The sequence below is a fragment of the Capra hircus genome, chromosome 16, assembly GCF_001704415.2.
Source record: "Capra hircus breed San Clemente chromosome 16, ASM170441v1, whole genome shotgun sequence".
In the NCBI taxonomy this organism is placed as follows: Eukaryota; Metazoa; Chordata; class Mammalia; order Artiodactyla; family Bovidae; genus Capra; species Capra hircus.
In genome coordinates this window covers 65611342-65628211 of record NC_030823.1, presented here as the reverse complement: position 1 = coordinate 65628211, position 16870 = coordinate 65611342, and the positions used below count along the sequence as shown (strand labels likewise).

Sequence of the window (16870 nt, the reverse complement as noted above, 5' to 3'; positions counted from 1 at the left end):
AGTAATGAATATAATCAATTAAAATCATGTTTGTGAAATGACATTAGTATTTGAATATCTATTTTCGTGAAAAGACATTTTCAAAGACGAAATACATAAAATCTCATTACAGATCAGTATTAACAGATGAACATCTGAATTCAACTTTGGTGATAGTAATCATTAACTTTGAACTCTTAGTAAAATGTTATCCTTCCAAAGGAACTCCATTCTCGTTAGTAGACTTGTATTACAACATATTTTACAATTTTTATAATTATCAGAAAGAATTCCAAACAATTGGTAGACATTTATTTCTATTTTTATGTAAATACCTACATAATATCATTGATTTTCTCACAGTCTGAAAAACCTAAAATATTTTCCAACTTTGTTGTTCAGTTGCTCAGTTGTGTCTGATTCTTTGCAACCCCATGGACTGCAGCACGCCATGCCTCCTTGTCCCTCACTATCTCCTGGAGTTTGCCCAAGTTCATGTCCATTGAGTCACTGATGCTATCTAAAGATCTCATCGTCTGCTGCCCTCTTCTCCTTTTGCCTTCTATCTTTCCCAGCATCAGGGTCTTTTTCAATGAGTCAGCTGTTCATATCAGGTGGCCAAAGTATTGGAGCTCAGTCTTTCCAATGAGTATCCAGGGTTGATCAATTTCCTTTAGGATTGACTGGTTGAAACTCCCTGCAGTCCAAGAGACTCTTAAGAGTCTTCTCTAGCACCACAATTCAAAAGCATCAATTCTTCAGTGCTCAGCCTTCTTTATGGTCCAACTCTCACAACCATACATGACTACTGAAAAGACTATAGCTTTGACTATATGGACCATTGTTGGCAAAGTAATGTCTTTGCTTGTAACTCATTCGGTTTGGCATTTTGCATGATGTACTTTGCATATAAGTTAAATAAACAGGGTGACAATTTACAGCCTTGACATACTCCTTTCCCAATTTTGAACCAGTTAGTTGTTCCACATAAGGTTCTAACTGTTGCTTCTTGACCTGCATATAGATTTCTCACGAGGCAGGTAAGGTGGTCTGGTATTCCCATCTCTTTCAGAATTTTCCACAGTTTCCTGTGATCCACACAGTCAAAGGCTTTGGCATAGTTGATGAAGCAGATGTAGATATTTCTCTGGAATTCCCTTGCTTTCTCTATGATCCAACGAATGTTGGCAATTTGATCTCGAGTTTCTCTGCCTTTTCTAAACCCAGCTTGTACATCTAGATGTTCTCAATTCAAGTAATGCTTAGACCCAGCTTGAAGGATTTTGAGCATAATCCTACTAGCATGGAAAATGAATGCAATTGTATGGTAGTATGAACACTCCTTAGCATTGCTCTTCTTTGCTATTGGGATGAAAACTGACCTTTTCCAGTCCTGTGGCCATTGCTGAGTTTCCAAATTTGCTGGCATATGGAATGCAGAAGTTTAACAGCATCATCTTTTAGGATTTGAAACAGCTCAGCTGGAATTCCATCACCCCCCATGAGCTTTGTTCATAGTGATGTTTCCTAAGGCACACTTGACTTCACACTCCAGGATATCTGGCTCTAGGTGAGTGACCATACCATCATGGTTATCCCAGTCATTAAGACCTTTTTAATGTATAGTTCTTCTGTGCATTCTTGCCAGCTCTTCTTAATCTCTTCTGCCTCTGTTAGGTCCTACTGTTTCTATCATTCATTGTGCACATTCTTACATGAAATTTTCTTGAAGAGATCTCTAGTCTTTGCCATTCTGTTGTTTTCCTCTATTCCTTTGCACTGTTTATTGAAGAAGGCCTTCTTATCTCTTCTTGAAATTCTTTGGAACTCTGCATTCATTGAGTTGCATATATAGTTCCATTTCTCCCTTGCTTTTTAGCTTCTCTTATTTCCTCAGCTATTTGTAAAGCCTCCTCATGCAACCACTTTGCCTTCTTACATTTCTTTTTCTTGGGATGGTTTTGGTCACTGCCTCTTGTACAATGTTACAAAACTCTGTCCATACTTCTTCAGGCATTCTGTCTATCAGATTTAATTCTTTGAATCTAATCATCAACAAGTAAACCTACCTGCTGCTGCTGCTCCTGCTAAGTCGCTTCAGTCGTGTCCGACTCTGTGCGACCCCAGAGACGGCAGCCCAAACCTACCTATTTACCATCTTTCCCCTTATAAAAAGAGGTTTGTCAAGTTCTGCTATAAATAATTGATTAATATAAATTCAAGCCACCATTTTTAAATCTTAAGAAAGGATATTTACTCAGACTTTAAATTTTAATTTTGATTTCAGCCTATTGACATTAATCTGGAAATGTTTATCAACTTTATGGCTCAAAGTGTCTAAATAAACTGGCTAGCCTAATTAATTGGATGATACATTAATGAAGTCAAGAACATAGGTTCAAACAGCCCCTTACCCTCTTACAAAGGAATATCACTTGTACTGAAAAGGGTTTATTTAAAAAGTTTGTATTTATGACTTAAGAAAAATTACTCAAAAAACATTTCTAGCTGACAGCAGAACAATACACCATCTACTGTTTAAATTTCCCAGATACACATTTCTTCCTGCTTCAATTTAATTCACATATACTTTTCTGAGTCCTGTACTTCTGTTTGAGGAAAGGTATTACTGGTAAATGCTATGAATTCATTGTACATTAAAATGTACCACTCAAAACTTTTATACCAAAACTTTTATATACACTCAAAATCTTTTATACCATTTGGGGAAATTTTCAGATCTGAAACTTATCCACGATTAAGTAAAAAATCTTTACCTCAAACTACTAGCTATGAATTTGCATGATCTCCCCACAGGTTATTAAATGCTCATTTATTTCCTTTTCCTTTTCCCTCCATTTTCTCTCCATATCTTTTATTTTTCACTCATATTTTCTCTCCATTTCTTTCCTTATTCAGGCAAACTGTGCATTTCTGCCTTTCAGGTGCATCAGATCCACCTGCTTTATCCTCACATAAAGAAAGAAAATGAGTGAATGAGCTGCAGTGAGAAACATATTCTCAACCTGAGATCTATATTAGTATTTCTCCTAGTTCATCCAAGTATGCTATATGTTTCATTTATTCTTATAAATAAAAGCGTTTTTGCAAATGAAATAAAATAAGCTTAAGATTACACACTCAGAGGTGTAGACAAGCTTGCCTGAGAAGAAATGGTATTATTTCCTGAATTATAATACTTAAAATTTCAGTGTTACAACGCCTTTCATCTCTGACAATCTCAGGAGGTTTAATCATTCATTACAGACTCTTCTCTTCTGCGTGCCTGAGGGCATGATACTGAATGAACAAGAGGATCTGAAATGAAAAAACCCAAGTCCTATGGAAGTAGGAGTCTCATTGAATCACCACAAGTATTCATCACAGACTTTGGCAACAATGCAACAATGTAGAGAAGACTACTTAACAGCTTAAGGGAAATATTGCACCTATTGTTTAAAAGCCTGGTTCTGGTAGGAGGCCAATGGTAGCAATAGTACTTTTGTTTAACTTGGATGCCTATATAGCTAATTTTTCAGTAACATTACTGTGCTTTGGAGGACATGTCTATTCAAGACTAATTTCTTCCACACGCTTCTATTTATAGACAGAAATGATTTAAAAGCCTGTATTAAGCAAAGTCTTTGATTCAAAAGAGTTAATACATAATGCCAGGTTGTCTGCAGTCGTGCTTCAGTTCAGTTCAGTCCAGTCACTCAGTCGTGTCCGACTCTTTGTGACCCCATGAATTGCAGCACGTCAGGCCTCCCTGTCCATCAACAACTCCCGGAGTTCACTCAGACTCACGTCCATCGAGTCGGTGATGCCATCCAGCCATCTCATCCTCTGTCGTCCCCTTCTCTTCCTGCCCAGGTGCTATTACTATCCCCATTTTAGAAATGAGGAACTGAAGCTCAGAGGGGTTAGGCAATTTGTTCAAAGTTGCAAAGCTAGTAAGTGGCATAAGTTGGATCTGAACCCAAGTTGGCTTAACTCAGAAGCCCAAGTTCTTATTGATGACCAAACAATCACTGTCCAACAGAAATATAATGACCATATATATAATTTTAAAATTTCCAACAGTCACATTAAAAACATGAAAATGACACATTTTACTTAGTTCAATATATCTAAAATATCATCATTTCAGATGATAAAATTATTACCCATTATATTTTCATATCAGGTTTGTCTTTGAGATCTTTCCTGGTAGCTTAGCAGTAAAGAATCTGCCTGCACTGGAGCACATCTGGGTTTGACCTCTGTGTCAGGAAGATCCCCCGGAGAAGGCAATGGCAACCCACTCCAGTATTGCTGCCTGGGAAATCCCGTGGACAGAGGAGCCTAGCAGGCTACAGTCCATGGGGTTGCAAAAGAGTCAGACACAACTTTGTGACTCCACAACATTCTATATTTACAGCCTGTCTCAATTTGAACTAGCCACATTTCCAGTGCTCAGCAGTCAACTATAGCTGATGGTTATCATACTGAAAAGTTTGTCACTAGATAATTTACTCACTGAGCAAATATTTCTTGAGAGCTACTGAATGCCTGTGTGCATGCTATCAGACATTAGTGAACATGCAAAGCAAGGTCCTTCCGACGTTACTTTCCTTGGAGAGAAAGAGCAAATAAGTAAATAAACCCATAATTAAGCAATTAAACTATCAGACAGTGATCCATGCTGTAAGGAAAACTAGGACAATGGAACAGAGTCATTATGTGATTGCTCTGGATTGGGAAGATCCTGCAGAAGTTTCTGAGGTATCTGAACTTTTCCTGAGTGTCATATGCTACAGAAAGAAGACAGTGCAGGGAGCAGAGCCACCAATAAGCCTGATGAGTTCTACTTCTTTCTATGGTGTAATTCTTTGTGCCTACAACAGAATAATCAAATACCTTCCATGGCTCCTGGCATAAAAATAAAATGACTTGAGTGGTCATCTTCCTCAGAGGATATTGAAAGTTTTAGTGAAACGAGGGCTACATACCTCTGATGGGGAATTAACGGAAAGAAAATAACAGCACTGCTTAAAATATTTAAATTATTATCATGTGGTCTGAAGAAAGACCAAGATAGAATGAAAATAGAATAACTGACTTGGTTGCATACTATCAGCTTCATTTTATTTCATGCATCTCTACTCTTTTTAGAGCTCCTTAAAAACCTCTCGAGGTATACAGACATTTAACTTATGTTCCACTAACAAATAAGGGAATACCTGACCTCTTAAGTGAGATCATATGAAAATCACTAGACCCTGAAGAAATACATACTCAATGATAAAATGCATTAAAATTGGATACAATGTTCTAGCTTAAAACAGAAGAAGATAGGCTTTTTCCCTTGAAGTAAGTACCATTTAAAATTATTTTGCATTGAATAAAAGAGCAACCCTGATTTTCAATGTATAATGAGAACTGATAATAATAGTAAAAAGCATAAGAAAGTCACACTTACTATAGATTGTCAGTTTTATATCCTTGGCTTGTTTGCCAGCTGCATTAGACACAGTACACTGGTAGCGTCCCTTGTCACTTCTTCGTGCATTCTTTAGGTGTAAAACTTGTCCTCTGTCTAGAATTTCAATATTAGGGTCTCCCAAAAATAAAGGCCTAGAAAAAATACAATTTTATTCTATGGCTCCATTTTCATTTTCCTAAACATTTTCTGTTTTATTAATCACAACAGAAATCATTAAGTTGTATGAGTTTAAAAATATGGATCAAAGTTGAATTTTTTACTTGGAATCTAAAAAATGCAATGACATGATTAAGTACTCCTGTTCAGAAGAGTGGGATTATTAAATCACTTTATTAATGAAAGTTAATTATCACTTTGAGATGAAAGATTCTTCCTTTTAACTTAAATTGTTGAACAGTAGTAATAAAACATTTTATTTCATTCATTCACCACTCCCCTTTTTTAAATTTATATAGATAGTTTTTCTTTTCTGAATGATGGTAGAAAATTTAAGTGTACAGGAGCTTCAAACCAAGCAATATTATTTGTAAACTAATACTATAATACCTGGAAAAATATTCACAACACATAGTTATTACTAACTAAAGACGATGTCAACTTTCCTAATAAGTAGGTATTATAATAAATATGAATGCTTTCATAATACTGAAATACTGAAAGATATTTATCCCAAAGGTAGTTCATATATATTTGTCAAGGAGTCTTTTTCCACTATTCAGTCATTTACCAACTACTATTATGTGACTGCTTTATATTTGGTAGCAGCTTTATTTAATACTTAAAACATCATGTTCATTAAAGTCTATGATATTTTAAGAGTCATACCTTTAAAATCCCATTGATATTCTTTCAGGAAGACCTATATCTTGTTTTTAAAAAGCTGCAGGGAATTTGCCACATGATAAATGAATGCAGTGCTATATTAAAAGTCAGTACTAAGACTACAAGATTAAAGAAAACACTTTTAATTTTCTGCGACAGCATCCCTTACTATTCCTTGGTATGACACTTTGTTTGAAGTTCCCTAAAACTGACAGAATAAAGTTCCTTACTTAAATGTATTCTGTTTAAAGAAGTGGAATACTTGATAATGCTACTCAAATTTAAGCAACTTTAAAACTCTCACTGATTGCTCACTATGCAAGTTTCATAAAAATTGAAACAAAAAAAGCATTATAATAAGAAAAGGTCTTCTTGGTTTATTGCTGCAATGTGATTCTTTCCTCTTACCATTATCAGTTTGTGTTCTTGCACACATTTTTCTAAACATTTCCACTCTGAAACATATTGCTAGAGGAATCTCAAGTTGTTATACATAAATGGCCTTGTATTACTGTTCCATTTTTAACTTTACAATAGCTATGGAGATAATTTTGGTGCCTACAGCTTGATTTTCTTTTTAATTGCTGTTCAGTGTTTCATAATATGACAGCGCTGTATGTCGCCTATCCATTCTCCCAAGGTCAAGCTTTAAGCAGTTTTCACCTTTCTGCCATCATTGTTTCAGAGAGAATTAACATACAAGCCTTCCTATGGAACAGACAATTGACTTCCCTTTCCTAGACACTGGAAGTATAACTGCTGTATTAGAGCATATGAACATTTAAATTTTAATAGATATCAACAAATTGGCTTTCAGAGTACTAATTTATTAATACCTTGTTCCATCAGAGTATTATATCCTAACCTACCAAACTCTAACAACTGATATTTTTCAAATTTCTACTATTTTTTTGCCAAACTGATCTATGAAAATCAGTCATGTTATTTTTGCTTGCCCTCTCCAAATTATTGAAGGTGAGCATCTTTTAAAACATTTATTGCTTAACTATATAACTTCCTAATTGCCTGTTTATACCCTCCACACATTCTCCTATGTTGTCTTTCTTAACATATAAAACCTTTTCATACAATCCTTTGTTTCATACACTGCAAATCTTTACTTTTTGCTACTTAAGTCTTAGATACCTACTTTCAGAAATTATAAAAATACACAAACTGTGACCATGCTGTAACAGATAAGCTCTCATGAGCAATACACATCATTGCACCTATTATCAATGTGGGCAAACCTCAGCAGCCCTTGAACTTGAAGTCTAGGAAACATTTATTTGCTCTTTAGGGGGTGTTCTTTTTGCCCATATTGTAAACTAGCTTAAGTATTTATCTTGATGTCAGAAGCAAATTTCATTTTTTAATAATGCACAAAATTCCATGTAAACACAAGATTAGTTCTTTATTTGGATCTTGCATTTTTTCCTTTGTTGCTCTTAATATATATTTGTGCTTAGTTGCTTCAGTTGTGTTCAACTCTATGCAACTCTATGGACTGTAGCCTGCCAGGCTCCTTTGTCCATTGGGATTCTCCAGGCAAGAATACTGGAGTGGGTTACCATGCCCTCTTCCAGGGAATCTTCCCGACCCAGGAATCAAACTGGGCGCTCCTGCCTTACAGGCAGATTATTTACCAGCTGAGCTACCAGGAAAGCCCTTGCATATATTCAGTGTATAACAAATTAAATTTCTCCATGTCTCTAAAATAAATTCCTAGCATTTATAAAGCATCTTATAATTCATAAATTTGAGACCATTTTTGAATACTGCTTTTCCTTCATGTTCACTTAATAACACTCTAGCTGGTAAGATACTTAAGAGGGAGAAAATCCACATCTATTTACAAACAGTTGGACCCTTGCAACAAATATAGAAAAAGTACTCACTTGCCATCTTTGAACCAGTGAATAACGGGAAAGGGGGTGCCTTTCACCTGGCATTCAAGTGTGGTATCCTGGTTCAGGACAACTGAGACTTCACCAGGGGAACCAGCACCTATTATGGTGGGCGGGACTTAAACAAAGATATTTTATCATGAAAATCTACGACTTAGCAAAAAGAGTAGAGAGGGAAGAGAAGATAATGATTTCTATAATATGTCAACAAGTTTTTGTCAAAAAGAAAATATTATGCAATAATCCTGTTTTCATATCACATCTGTAGACCCAAATATCAAATTTAAATATAGGAACACATTCATGAAAGATCTGACAGCAGAAAATTACTTGGAAGAATTGTGGTAATAAAGAATTCATTTTCAGCAACATTAAATCAACACACAAAAGGAGTTTAGAATATAAATGAGCAGTGAAGCTCATATAATGAAATTTACTATGGCTATCCATTTTAAATAATGAATGACATAGTCAACGACAATCTGATAATGTTCAAATTCTACATATTATACCATAGCGTTGTTTGAAATATACTACCCTTGTCTCTTTTAAAGGCCTCCTATGCTAAAATTGCATGTCAGATAAAATGTGAAAAGATTCACATTATATCTCATGTGAAAAGGTGCTAGTTTTTATTCTTACAATTATCAAGCATATTAAAGAGCTCCCATAAACTTCCCTGAACTTCAAATCCTCTCCCTTCACATCATGTTATGGTGATTGACCTTCATCTGCAGAGCCATGTGTTGTGCTGTGCTTAGCCGCTCAGTCATGTCTGACTCTTTGGGACCCCAGGAACTGTAGCTCGCCAGGCTCCTCTGTCTATGGGGATTCTCCAGGCAAGAATACTGGAGTAGGTAACCATGTCCTCTTCCAGGGGATCTTCCCAACCCAGGGATTAAACCCAGGTCTCTCGCACTGCAGGAGGATTTTTTTTTTTACCATCTGAGGCTCCAAGGAATGATCAGGCATTAAAAGGATCAATGCCAGGAGGGGCGAGTGGTGATCAGATTTGTTTTAAGACCATGCTGGCTTCCAAATGAAGATCATATTCCAGTGGCAAAGAGTGGATGAAGTGGACTTGTTAGGAGGCTATTACATTAATTCAGTTTATAACTGACATGGGATTAAGAAGCAGACTTAACAGGATGTAGACAAATTCACAGAGTTGGGAAGAGGGAGTTAGAAGACTCGGTGCCAGGTTGTGGCAAAAGCAAGTGGTAGTATGGAGGTGATGGTCACTATGATGTGACCACTGAAGGTGCCCGGAACAGACATCTACTGAGACCTTTCTGAATGACTTCCCTGGTGGCTCAGACGGTTAAAGTGTCTGCCTACGATGTAGGAGACCTAGGTTCAATCCCTGGCTCAGGAAGATCCCCTGGAAAAGGAAATGGCAATACCCTCCAGTACTCTTGCCTGGAAAATCCCATGGACGGTCGCAGAGAGTCAGACATGACTGAGCAACTTCATTTTCTTTCTTTCTGTTCTCTATGTAACTAAGATATTGAGCCAAAGATATTGAGCTAAAAAAGCTAAGATACTGTGGAGGAGATTAGACATACAGCCTGAGAGCTCAGAAAAGAAGTCTGAGTTGGAGACAAAAATGTGGAAGTCATCACAGAGAGGAGTAAAAGTCAGGAGAGGAAATGAGTACCAAGATAAATAATGCCAATGAGACTGATAACAGAAAGATTACTTGGTTTTTATACCTGATGCTTATAGATAATAATGGTAATTTTGGTAGAGGAATGCAAAGTACTTCAGGCTTTGACAACACTTAGGAGACAGAGTTTTTATGTTATAGCAGTTGATGAATGATCACTCTAATGCAGGATCATCCCCAGACCTCATTTCCACTCCAGACTTACAAATCATATGTCCTTTGAGGAGCAAAATATTGAACATGAAGGGAGTCATTTTATCACAAAGTGAACTTTAATCAGCAAAAATAATTCACAAGCTAAACTTATGAAAATTTTAATTTATGATTAGGATTCCAACATTTTAAATATTTTAAACACCAATTTATTTCAGTTTCAACCTGTTCTCAGAATTCTCCCCACTTAATTAGAATTAGGGCTGAGGTAATTTAGTTACAGAAATCATTCAGAATGCAGAGGAGGGTGAATTTGTTACATTTATCAGTTCAAGTACAACCCAGGAGCTTCAGGCTGCTGCTGCTGCTGCTAAGTCGCTTCAGTCGTGTCCGACTCTGTGCGACCCCATAGACGGCAGCCCATCCAGCTCCCCTGTCCCTGGGATTCTCCAGGCAAGAACACTGGAGTGGGGTGCCATTTCCTTCTCCAATGCATGAAAGGGAAAAGTGAAAGTGACGTTGCTCAGTCTTGTCCGACTCTTAGCGACCCCATGGACTACAGCCCACCAGGCTCCTCTGTCCATGAGATTTTCCCAGGCAGAGTACTGGAGTGGGTCCAGGCTCCTCTGTCCATGAGATTTTCCCAGGCAGAGTACTGGAGTGGGGTGCCATTGGAGGTCAGCAAATGAATGAATTTTACCTGCATTATCCTCTATACTTACCTCCCAAAGAATTTCCTGACCACCTCAATAAAGAAACTGACAAGAACAGTTAATTTAGTAATTTTATGTATGAGACAGTAGCATGTACCCAAAGACATCACTATATGATAAATAACAAATATCTACAAACTTTCTATATCATATAGTTCTGATTAACCAATATTAAAGACAAAAATAATATGAGTAAAAGGAATCTTTCTATCAAATTTTCATCTCTTTAACTCTTTAATACAGTCAGTGCTATGCTATATAAAACACATTTGAATCGTAGTTTTTTAAAAGAATATTTTCCTTACCTAGCACATCAATGTTAAAATGCTTTTGAGAAGCGCCTGCAACATTAACTGCTTTACAGGAATATCTTCCTGCGTCCTCTGGAGAGGCTCTGAAGAGCTTTAATATCTTCCCATTGTTTACAATCTGAATACTGCTGCTCTCAGTCACCTTTTAAGGCCAAAAGGGTCAATGTTATTTCCAATGCGAATAAAAAGGCCTAATTAAAATTTGAAGCAAAATGTTTATATTGCTATTAATAAGACCGTCACATCTGAAAGATTAATTTCAGAGGCATAGGCAAAGATGTACGCATATCTGGGCATCTCCATTTACCTGAACATCATCTTTATACCACATAACGATGGGAGATGGAGTACCTTCAACTTCACAAAAGAGACTGGTTGGCTGGTTGACCAACACGGACACATTTGTTACTTGTTCTTTATCTTTAATTACTGGAGGAACTGCAAAAAAGTGAGGAACTGTATTTAGTTTAAAATAAATATTATATATAGTTTCTTTATCAGGACTTTGGAAAGCAAATCTGAGGTATTTGACAGCTAGAAAAGGTTGGTCATACTTAAGCAAAGCTTTTATTATGAAATGAAGAGTCTTGACAATATATTTATAAGTAACTCACTAAATTTTACTTTAATTATTCAGGTATGAATTAACACTGAAAATGAAAAATTTAAAATGAAAAAATCAGTTATGTATTAAGGATAAATTTAAGGGAGAAACTATTTATTTCACATACCACTCAAAACGCAAATTGCTCATCTCAAGTTATGTGGGACTACTTTGCTGATAAGAATGAATACTGCCCAGTATTTATGGAAGACAATATCCATTAAATTTTTAAGTGTATATATTCTTTGACTCATGCAAAGTGCCAAATGTACATGATTTTCACTGAAGCATTACTTAAAATAGTATACAAGTGTTACCTAATTAAATGTTCATCATTAAGATGAACATTTATGTTCATTATGAGCTTATCATAGTAAGCTACGTCATGGTACAGTGGGATCCTAGTTAGGCATAAATAAGAGTTAGGAATACTCTAAGATAGAGTATTTAATGATACAGGCAAGGTATGCAGTAATGGATAAAATGGTCTACTATAAATTCTTTTTATATGTAAAAAAAGAGGATGAAATATATATTCGTATTTCTTCATTTTTCCAGAAAATATCTCTGGGAAGATATACACAAACACATACATACCCCTAACAACTTTCCTTGCCTAGAGGGAGGATAAAGTAGATTGCTTAGCTCAGGGCCAGAAGACTTTTGACTTTGTATCTTTTTCTACCATTTGAATTTTCAATGATGTAAAATCACAATAAAAAATTATATGAAATTTTAAGTCAAATGAATACATGAAGTTAGACCACTAGTTTTTAAATTGATAACATGTCTTTCTATGTAAATATTAAATGATACTACACTGAAAGAAAAACATATAAAGGAATTTGAACATGTTACATATTCAGTTATATGATTTTATCTGTATTTACCATGGACTTTGAGGTTATATCTTCTTTCTGTAGTTCCAGCTTCATTGACTGCCACACAAATATACTCCCCGTTGTCATATGGTGTAACAGAAGCAATAGCCAACAATGTGCCGTCTTCTAATATAGAAATACCAAGCTCTTGGCCTGTCAGCTCTCTACCATTCCGCAACCATTTGATGGTTGGTTTGGGGGTACCTAAGAAAGAAATTAAAGCTTTGTGATATTTTACAAAACAATTAGAAATCACTATTAAATATCAACTATCTTGAGGAGAAATAAAATTTCTCATCATTATACTACGTATCCTTAGGTACTTTGAAGACATGGAATTTTGCAGAGATTATGGTATGTCATCTCTCTATTTCCTGACTGGTTTTAAAAGATCTAAGGTCTCCAATGTAGAATTTGATCAAAGTCATTTTTATCAAGACATTCAGATGATAATAAGCAAAACATTTTCTTGAGTGAGTTCATGGTATTAACGAGAGAAAAAGCTATTTTAGTTAAATAGACTAGAAATAGGCAGAGCTTTGGGGTGATAATAAAGGAAGAGCAAAAATAAGATACTCTCAGAGGAACAGACGTGAAGATTACGCAAACACAAAGAGGAAAGCAATGATGTACAGAAATGACGCTTCATCATTCACATTTTAACAGTGAATAATATATAGAACACATATACGATATATAAATAATGATACATAAAACATATAAAACAGTCCTAATAGAGCAGAGATGAGGAGCATCTGCTACTCACACATCTTGTGGGGATCCCACTCTGTTAAAGAGAGGGCATAGATTGATTCTTGAGTTTTTATACTGAAAATAAAGTTGAGAAAGCAGTGAGCAGAACTGCTTTCCTGGATTTATTTATGACCAACAGAGTGAATGGACATTATATGAATACAAGTGATAAAAAAATAGTCTTAAAATGCATAATGGAGCCAAAAGGACATACTGGAAATAGACAAAGATTAACTCTATAATATGAATCTATTAATACAGCAAAGAATGTGCCAGGCACCATTCTAAGCACTTTCACATTTTACTTAATTTATATAAAAAATAAAGCACATTAAATAAAATCAATATATTGTATGAGACATGGCTAATATTCTTAAAGCATAATAAAAATATCAAAGAATGGAGAATGGTCATATATCAAAGACAAGTACACAAAAGGCAGGAATACACAGAATGTATCATTAAGATTAAACTCAAACTGAGTCAAAGTATTATAAAACTGACTTTGACTATTAATGACTGAATTATAAAAATGACTATAGTTGTGGGAAAAAATAAAACAAAAATAGTGGCATATTTCACTGTAAGATGCTGACTGATGAAGAGAATATAAAGCTGATGGACTACAATTGCACATGTTGCCAAGGATAAAAGTGGGTTATAATCATTTCCTTACATCCTACTTATTCCTTAATGGACTTCACAAACTTCTCAACTAATATTTGTTAAGCTAATAAATGAAAAAGCAAATTAAGAAATGCTGGGCTGGCAGAAGCACAAGCTGGAATCAAGATTGCCGGGAGAAATATCAATAACCTCAGATATGCAGATGACACCACCCTTATGGCAGAAAGTGAAGAGGAACTAAAAAGCCTCTTGATGAAAGTGAAAGAGGAGAGTGAAAAAGTTGGCTTAAAGCTCAACATTCAGAAAACGAAGATCATGGCATCTGGTCCCATCACTTCATGGGAAATAGATGGGGAAACAGTGGAAACAGTATCAGACTTTATTTTGGGGGGCTCCAAAATCACTGCAGATGGTGACTGCAGCCATGAAATTAAAAGACGCTTACTCCTTGGAAGGAAAGTTATGACCAACCTAGATAGCGTATTCAAAAGCAGAGACATTACTTTGCCAACAAAGGTCCGTCTAGTCAAGGCTATGGTTTTTCCAGTGGTCATGTATGGATGTGAGAGTTGGACTGTGAAGAAAGCTGTGCGCCGAAGAATTGATGCTTTTGAACTGTGGTGTTGGAGAAGACTCTTGAGAGTCCCTCGGACTGCAAGGAGATCCAACCAGTCCATTCTGAAGGAGATCAGCCCTGGGATTTCTTTGGAAGGAATGATGCTGAAGCTGAAACTCCAGTACTTTGGCCACCTCATGCGAAGAGTTGACTCATTGGAAAAGACTGGGAGAGATTGGGGGCAGTAGGAGAAGGGGATGACCGAGGATGAGATGGCTGGATGGCATCTGACTGACTCGATGGACATGAGTTTGAGTGAACTCTGGGAGATGGTGATGGACAGGGAGGCCTGGTGTGCTGCGATTCATGGGGTTGCAAAGAGTCAGACATGACTGAGCAACTGAACTGAACTGAACTAAAGAAATAAATTGCATTATCTTTACTTTCTCAATGGTAGAACAACCAGGTCAAGATGAAATTCATGGCAAAGATAATGAAAGGCACTAAGCTAGAAGGGGACGACAGAGGACGAGATGGCTGGATGGCATCACTGAATCAACAGACATGAGTTTGAACAAACTCCAGGAAATGGAGAAGGACAGGGAAGCCTGGGCATGCTGCAATCTGTGGGGTCTCAAAAAGTCAGACATGACTGAGCGACTGAACACAGCAATTTTAAATTAACACAAGAATTCTATCCCAGGTGAACTAGGAAACTAGGAAGAGGTAGTATATCAAACTGGAAAAGGGACATTCAAGTCAGCTTGTAAGTCAGGGATTCAGTGGAGAGTACTCAGCAATAGCACCACTAGCAGGGCTCCCTTGGGAGTGAGCGCCCACAGAACTTACTTGAACCTACCTTTCTCAAGGATTCTTCTCCAGCCTTGCCTACCACCACCACCCACTGACCCTAGGAATGGTGGTGGTGGTGTAGCTGCTAAGTTGTGTCCGACTCTTGAGGCCCCATGGACTATAGTCTGGCAGGCTCTCTGTCCATGGGGATTCTCCAGGCAAGAATACTGGAAAGGTTTGCCATTTCCTTCTCCAGGGGATCTTCCCAACCCAGCAATTGAATCCATGTCTCCTGCATAGCAGGCAGATTCTTTACCACTGCAAGCCATCAGGGAAACCATCACTGACCCCAGGAACAGTTACTGACAACTCTTTACATATCTGAAGAGCTTATCAGAATTACCTTTTTCTGAATGCTGGTAGAAAATAATCATTGATGAGAGAGATGTTGTTAAGAGATGCAAAATCTTGCTGTAGAAACAGAGAGAGCTGTAAGGTCCTTCAACTTCCACTGTCTCCAGGAACAACGACGAAGAGGCTCATGTGGGAGCATGGATTCCTCCAGGAGACGATGGAAAGGATACTGCTTGTTTTTTGCCAGAATTAGTACAGACTCATTTGAGTCACTGCAGATGAATATTATGTGAAAGAGAATATTTTGGGCCACCTATTGGGCATCCAGGGTAAGGAGATAGTGACCCTTTTTATAGGCTTTGGAGGACAAAGAATAACCATCTCCTGCCAGGAAATATGATGGGATAGAAAGCCCAGAAATTCAGGGAAAGGAGGAGTTTGGGCAAGCATCAGAGAGCCAAGTTACTACCTGGCTCCAGAATTACCAGTAGAGGATAAATCTAGAAAGGAGTTTTTAGAAAAGAAGAGTAACAAGGGGATGGTCCTAATATATACCCCTGACTGAGATAAATATGCAACATTTTGAATAGCTCTGTCACATTATAAAGAGAAATCTTGTCAGAAATAAAATGAACTAAGTCACAGGAAGGAGCATGAACGAACTGGAAAACATACCAGATTAGGCAAGTCTGAAAGAACAGAAGGTATTTCCACTGAAGGAAATAAAACACCTGGAGGGAAGAATACCTAGTTTAAAGAGTTCTTATTTGAAAGAAGTGTTAGTTTCCATTTTGCACAAATGTTATAACAAGGACTGACGAGTAGAATTTAACGATGCCTGGGGTTCAATACAGAATTCTAGAACAATACAACATTATGCCAATGCCCACGTGACCAAGTCGTACACACCTTTTGCAGGACATGGAAATGCAATGCGTTGGTTGGCCACTCTTTCTTGGAATGGAGTGTTATATGGAGGCTCTAGGTCTTCCAGAATAGGTGGTTCTATTAGAAAAATAAATGCATTATCACAGGCTTTCCTTGGGCAATAATGAATTCTTCTGAGGCTACGTTTGACACCTGCTTCTCTTCCTGCCTTTGCACTGGTACTCTCCCTGATGGAATGCTTTTCCTCCTGATTGGACATGCCTGGCTCCTTCTAGTCAACAAGATTTCACTATACGTATCATCACTTCAGAGGAGTCCTCATGACAATTCAGTCTACGGTAGCCAACTGCTGGGAGCTGTCTAATAAAAACTATTCTAA

The 16870-nt window shown here is 36.9% G+C and overlaps 1 protein-coding gene across 3 annotated transcripts in view; it reads right to left on the bottom strand.

The window, feature by feature from the left end:
- The window catches only part of HMCN1 (hemicentin 1), a 546207-nt gene that overhangs the window by 232055 nt on the left and 297282 nt on the right, over positions 1 to 16870 (bottom strand). For all 3 annotated transcript variants that reach the window (XM_005690978.3, XM_018060727.1, XM_018060728.1), the window contains 6 exons: positions 16513 to 16608; positions 12531 to 12725; positions 11344 to 11474; positions 11031 to 11178; positions 8185 to 8311; positions 5441 to 5595 (listed from right to left, as the gene is read on the bottom strand). In XM_005690978.3, the coding sequence (XP_005691035.2) occupies positions 5441 to 5595; positions 8185 to 8311; positions 11031 to 11178; positions 11344 to 11474; positions 12531 to 12725; positions 16513 to 16608 (852 nt within the window). The remainder of the gene's footprint in view (positions 1 to 5440; positions 5596 to 8184; positions 8312 to 11030; positions 11179 to 11343; positions 11475 to 12530; positions 12726 to 16512; positions 16609 to 16870) is intronic.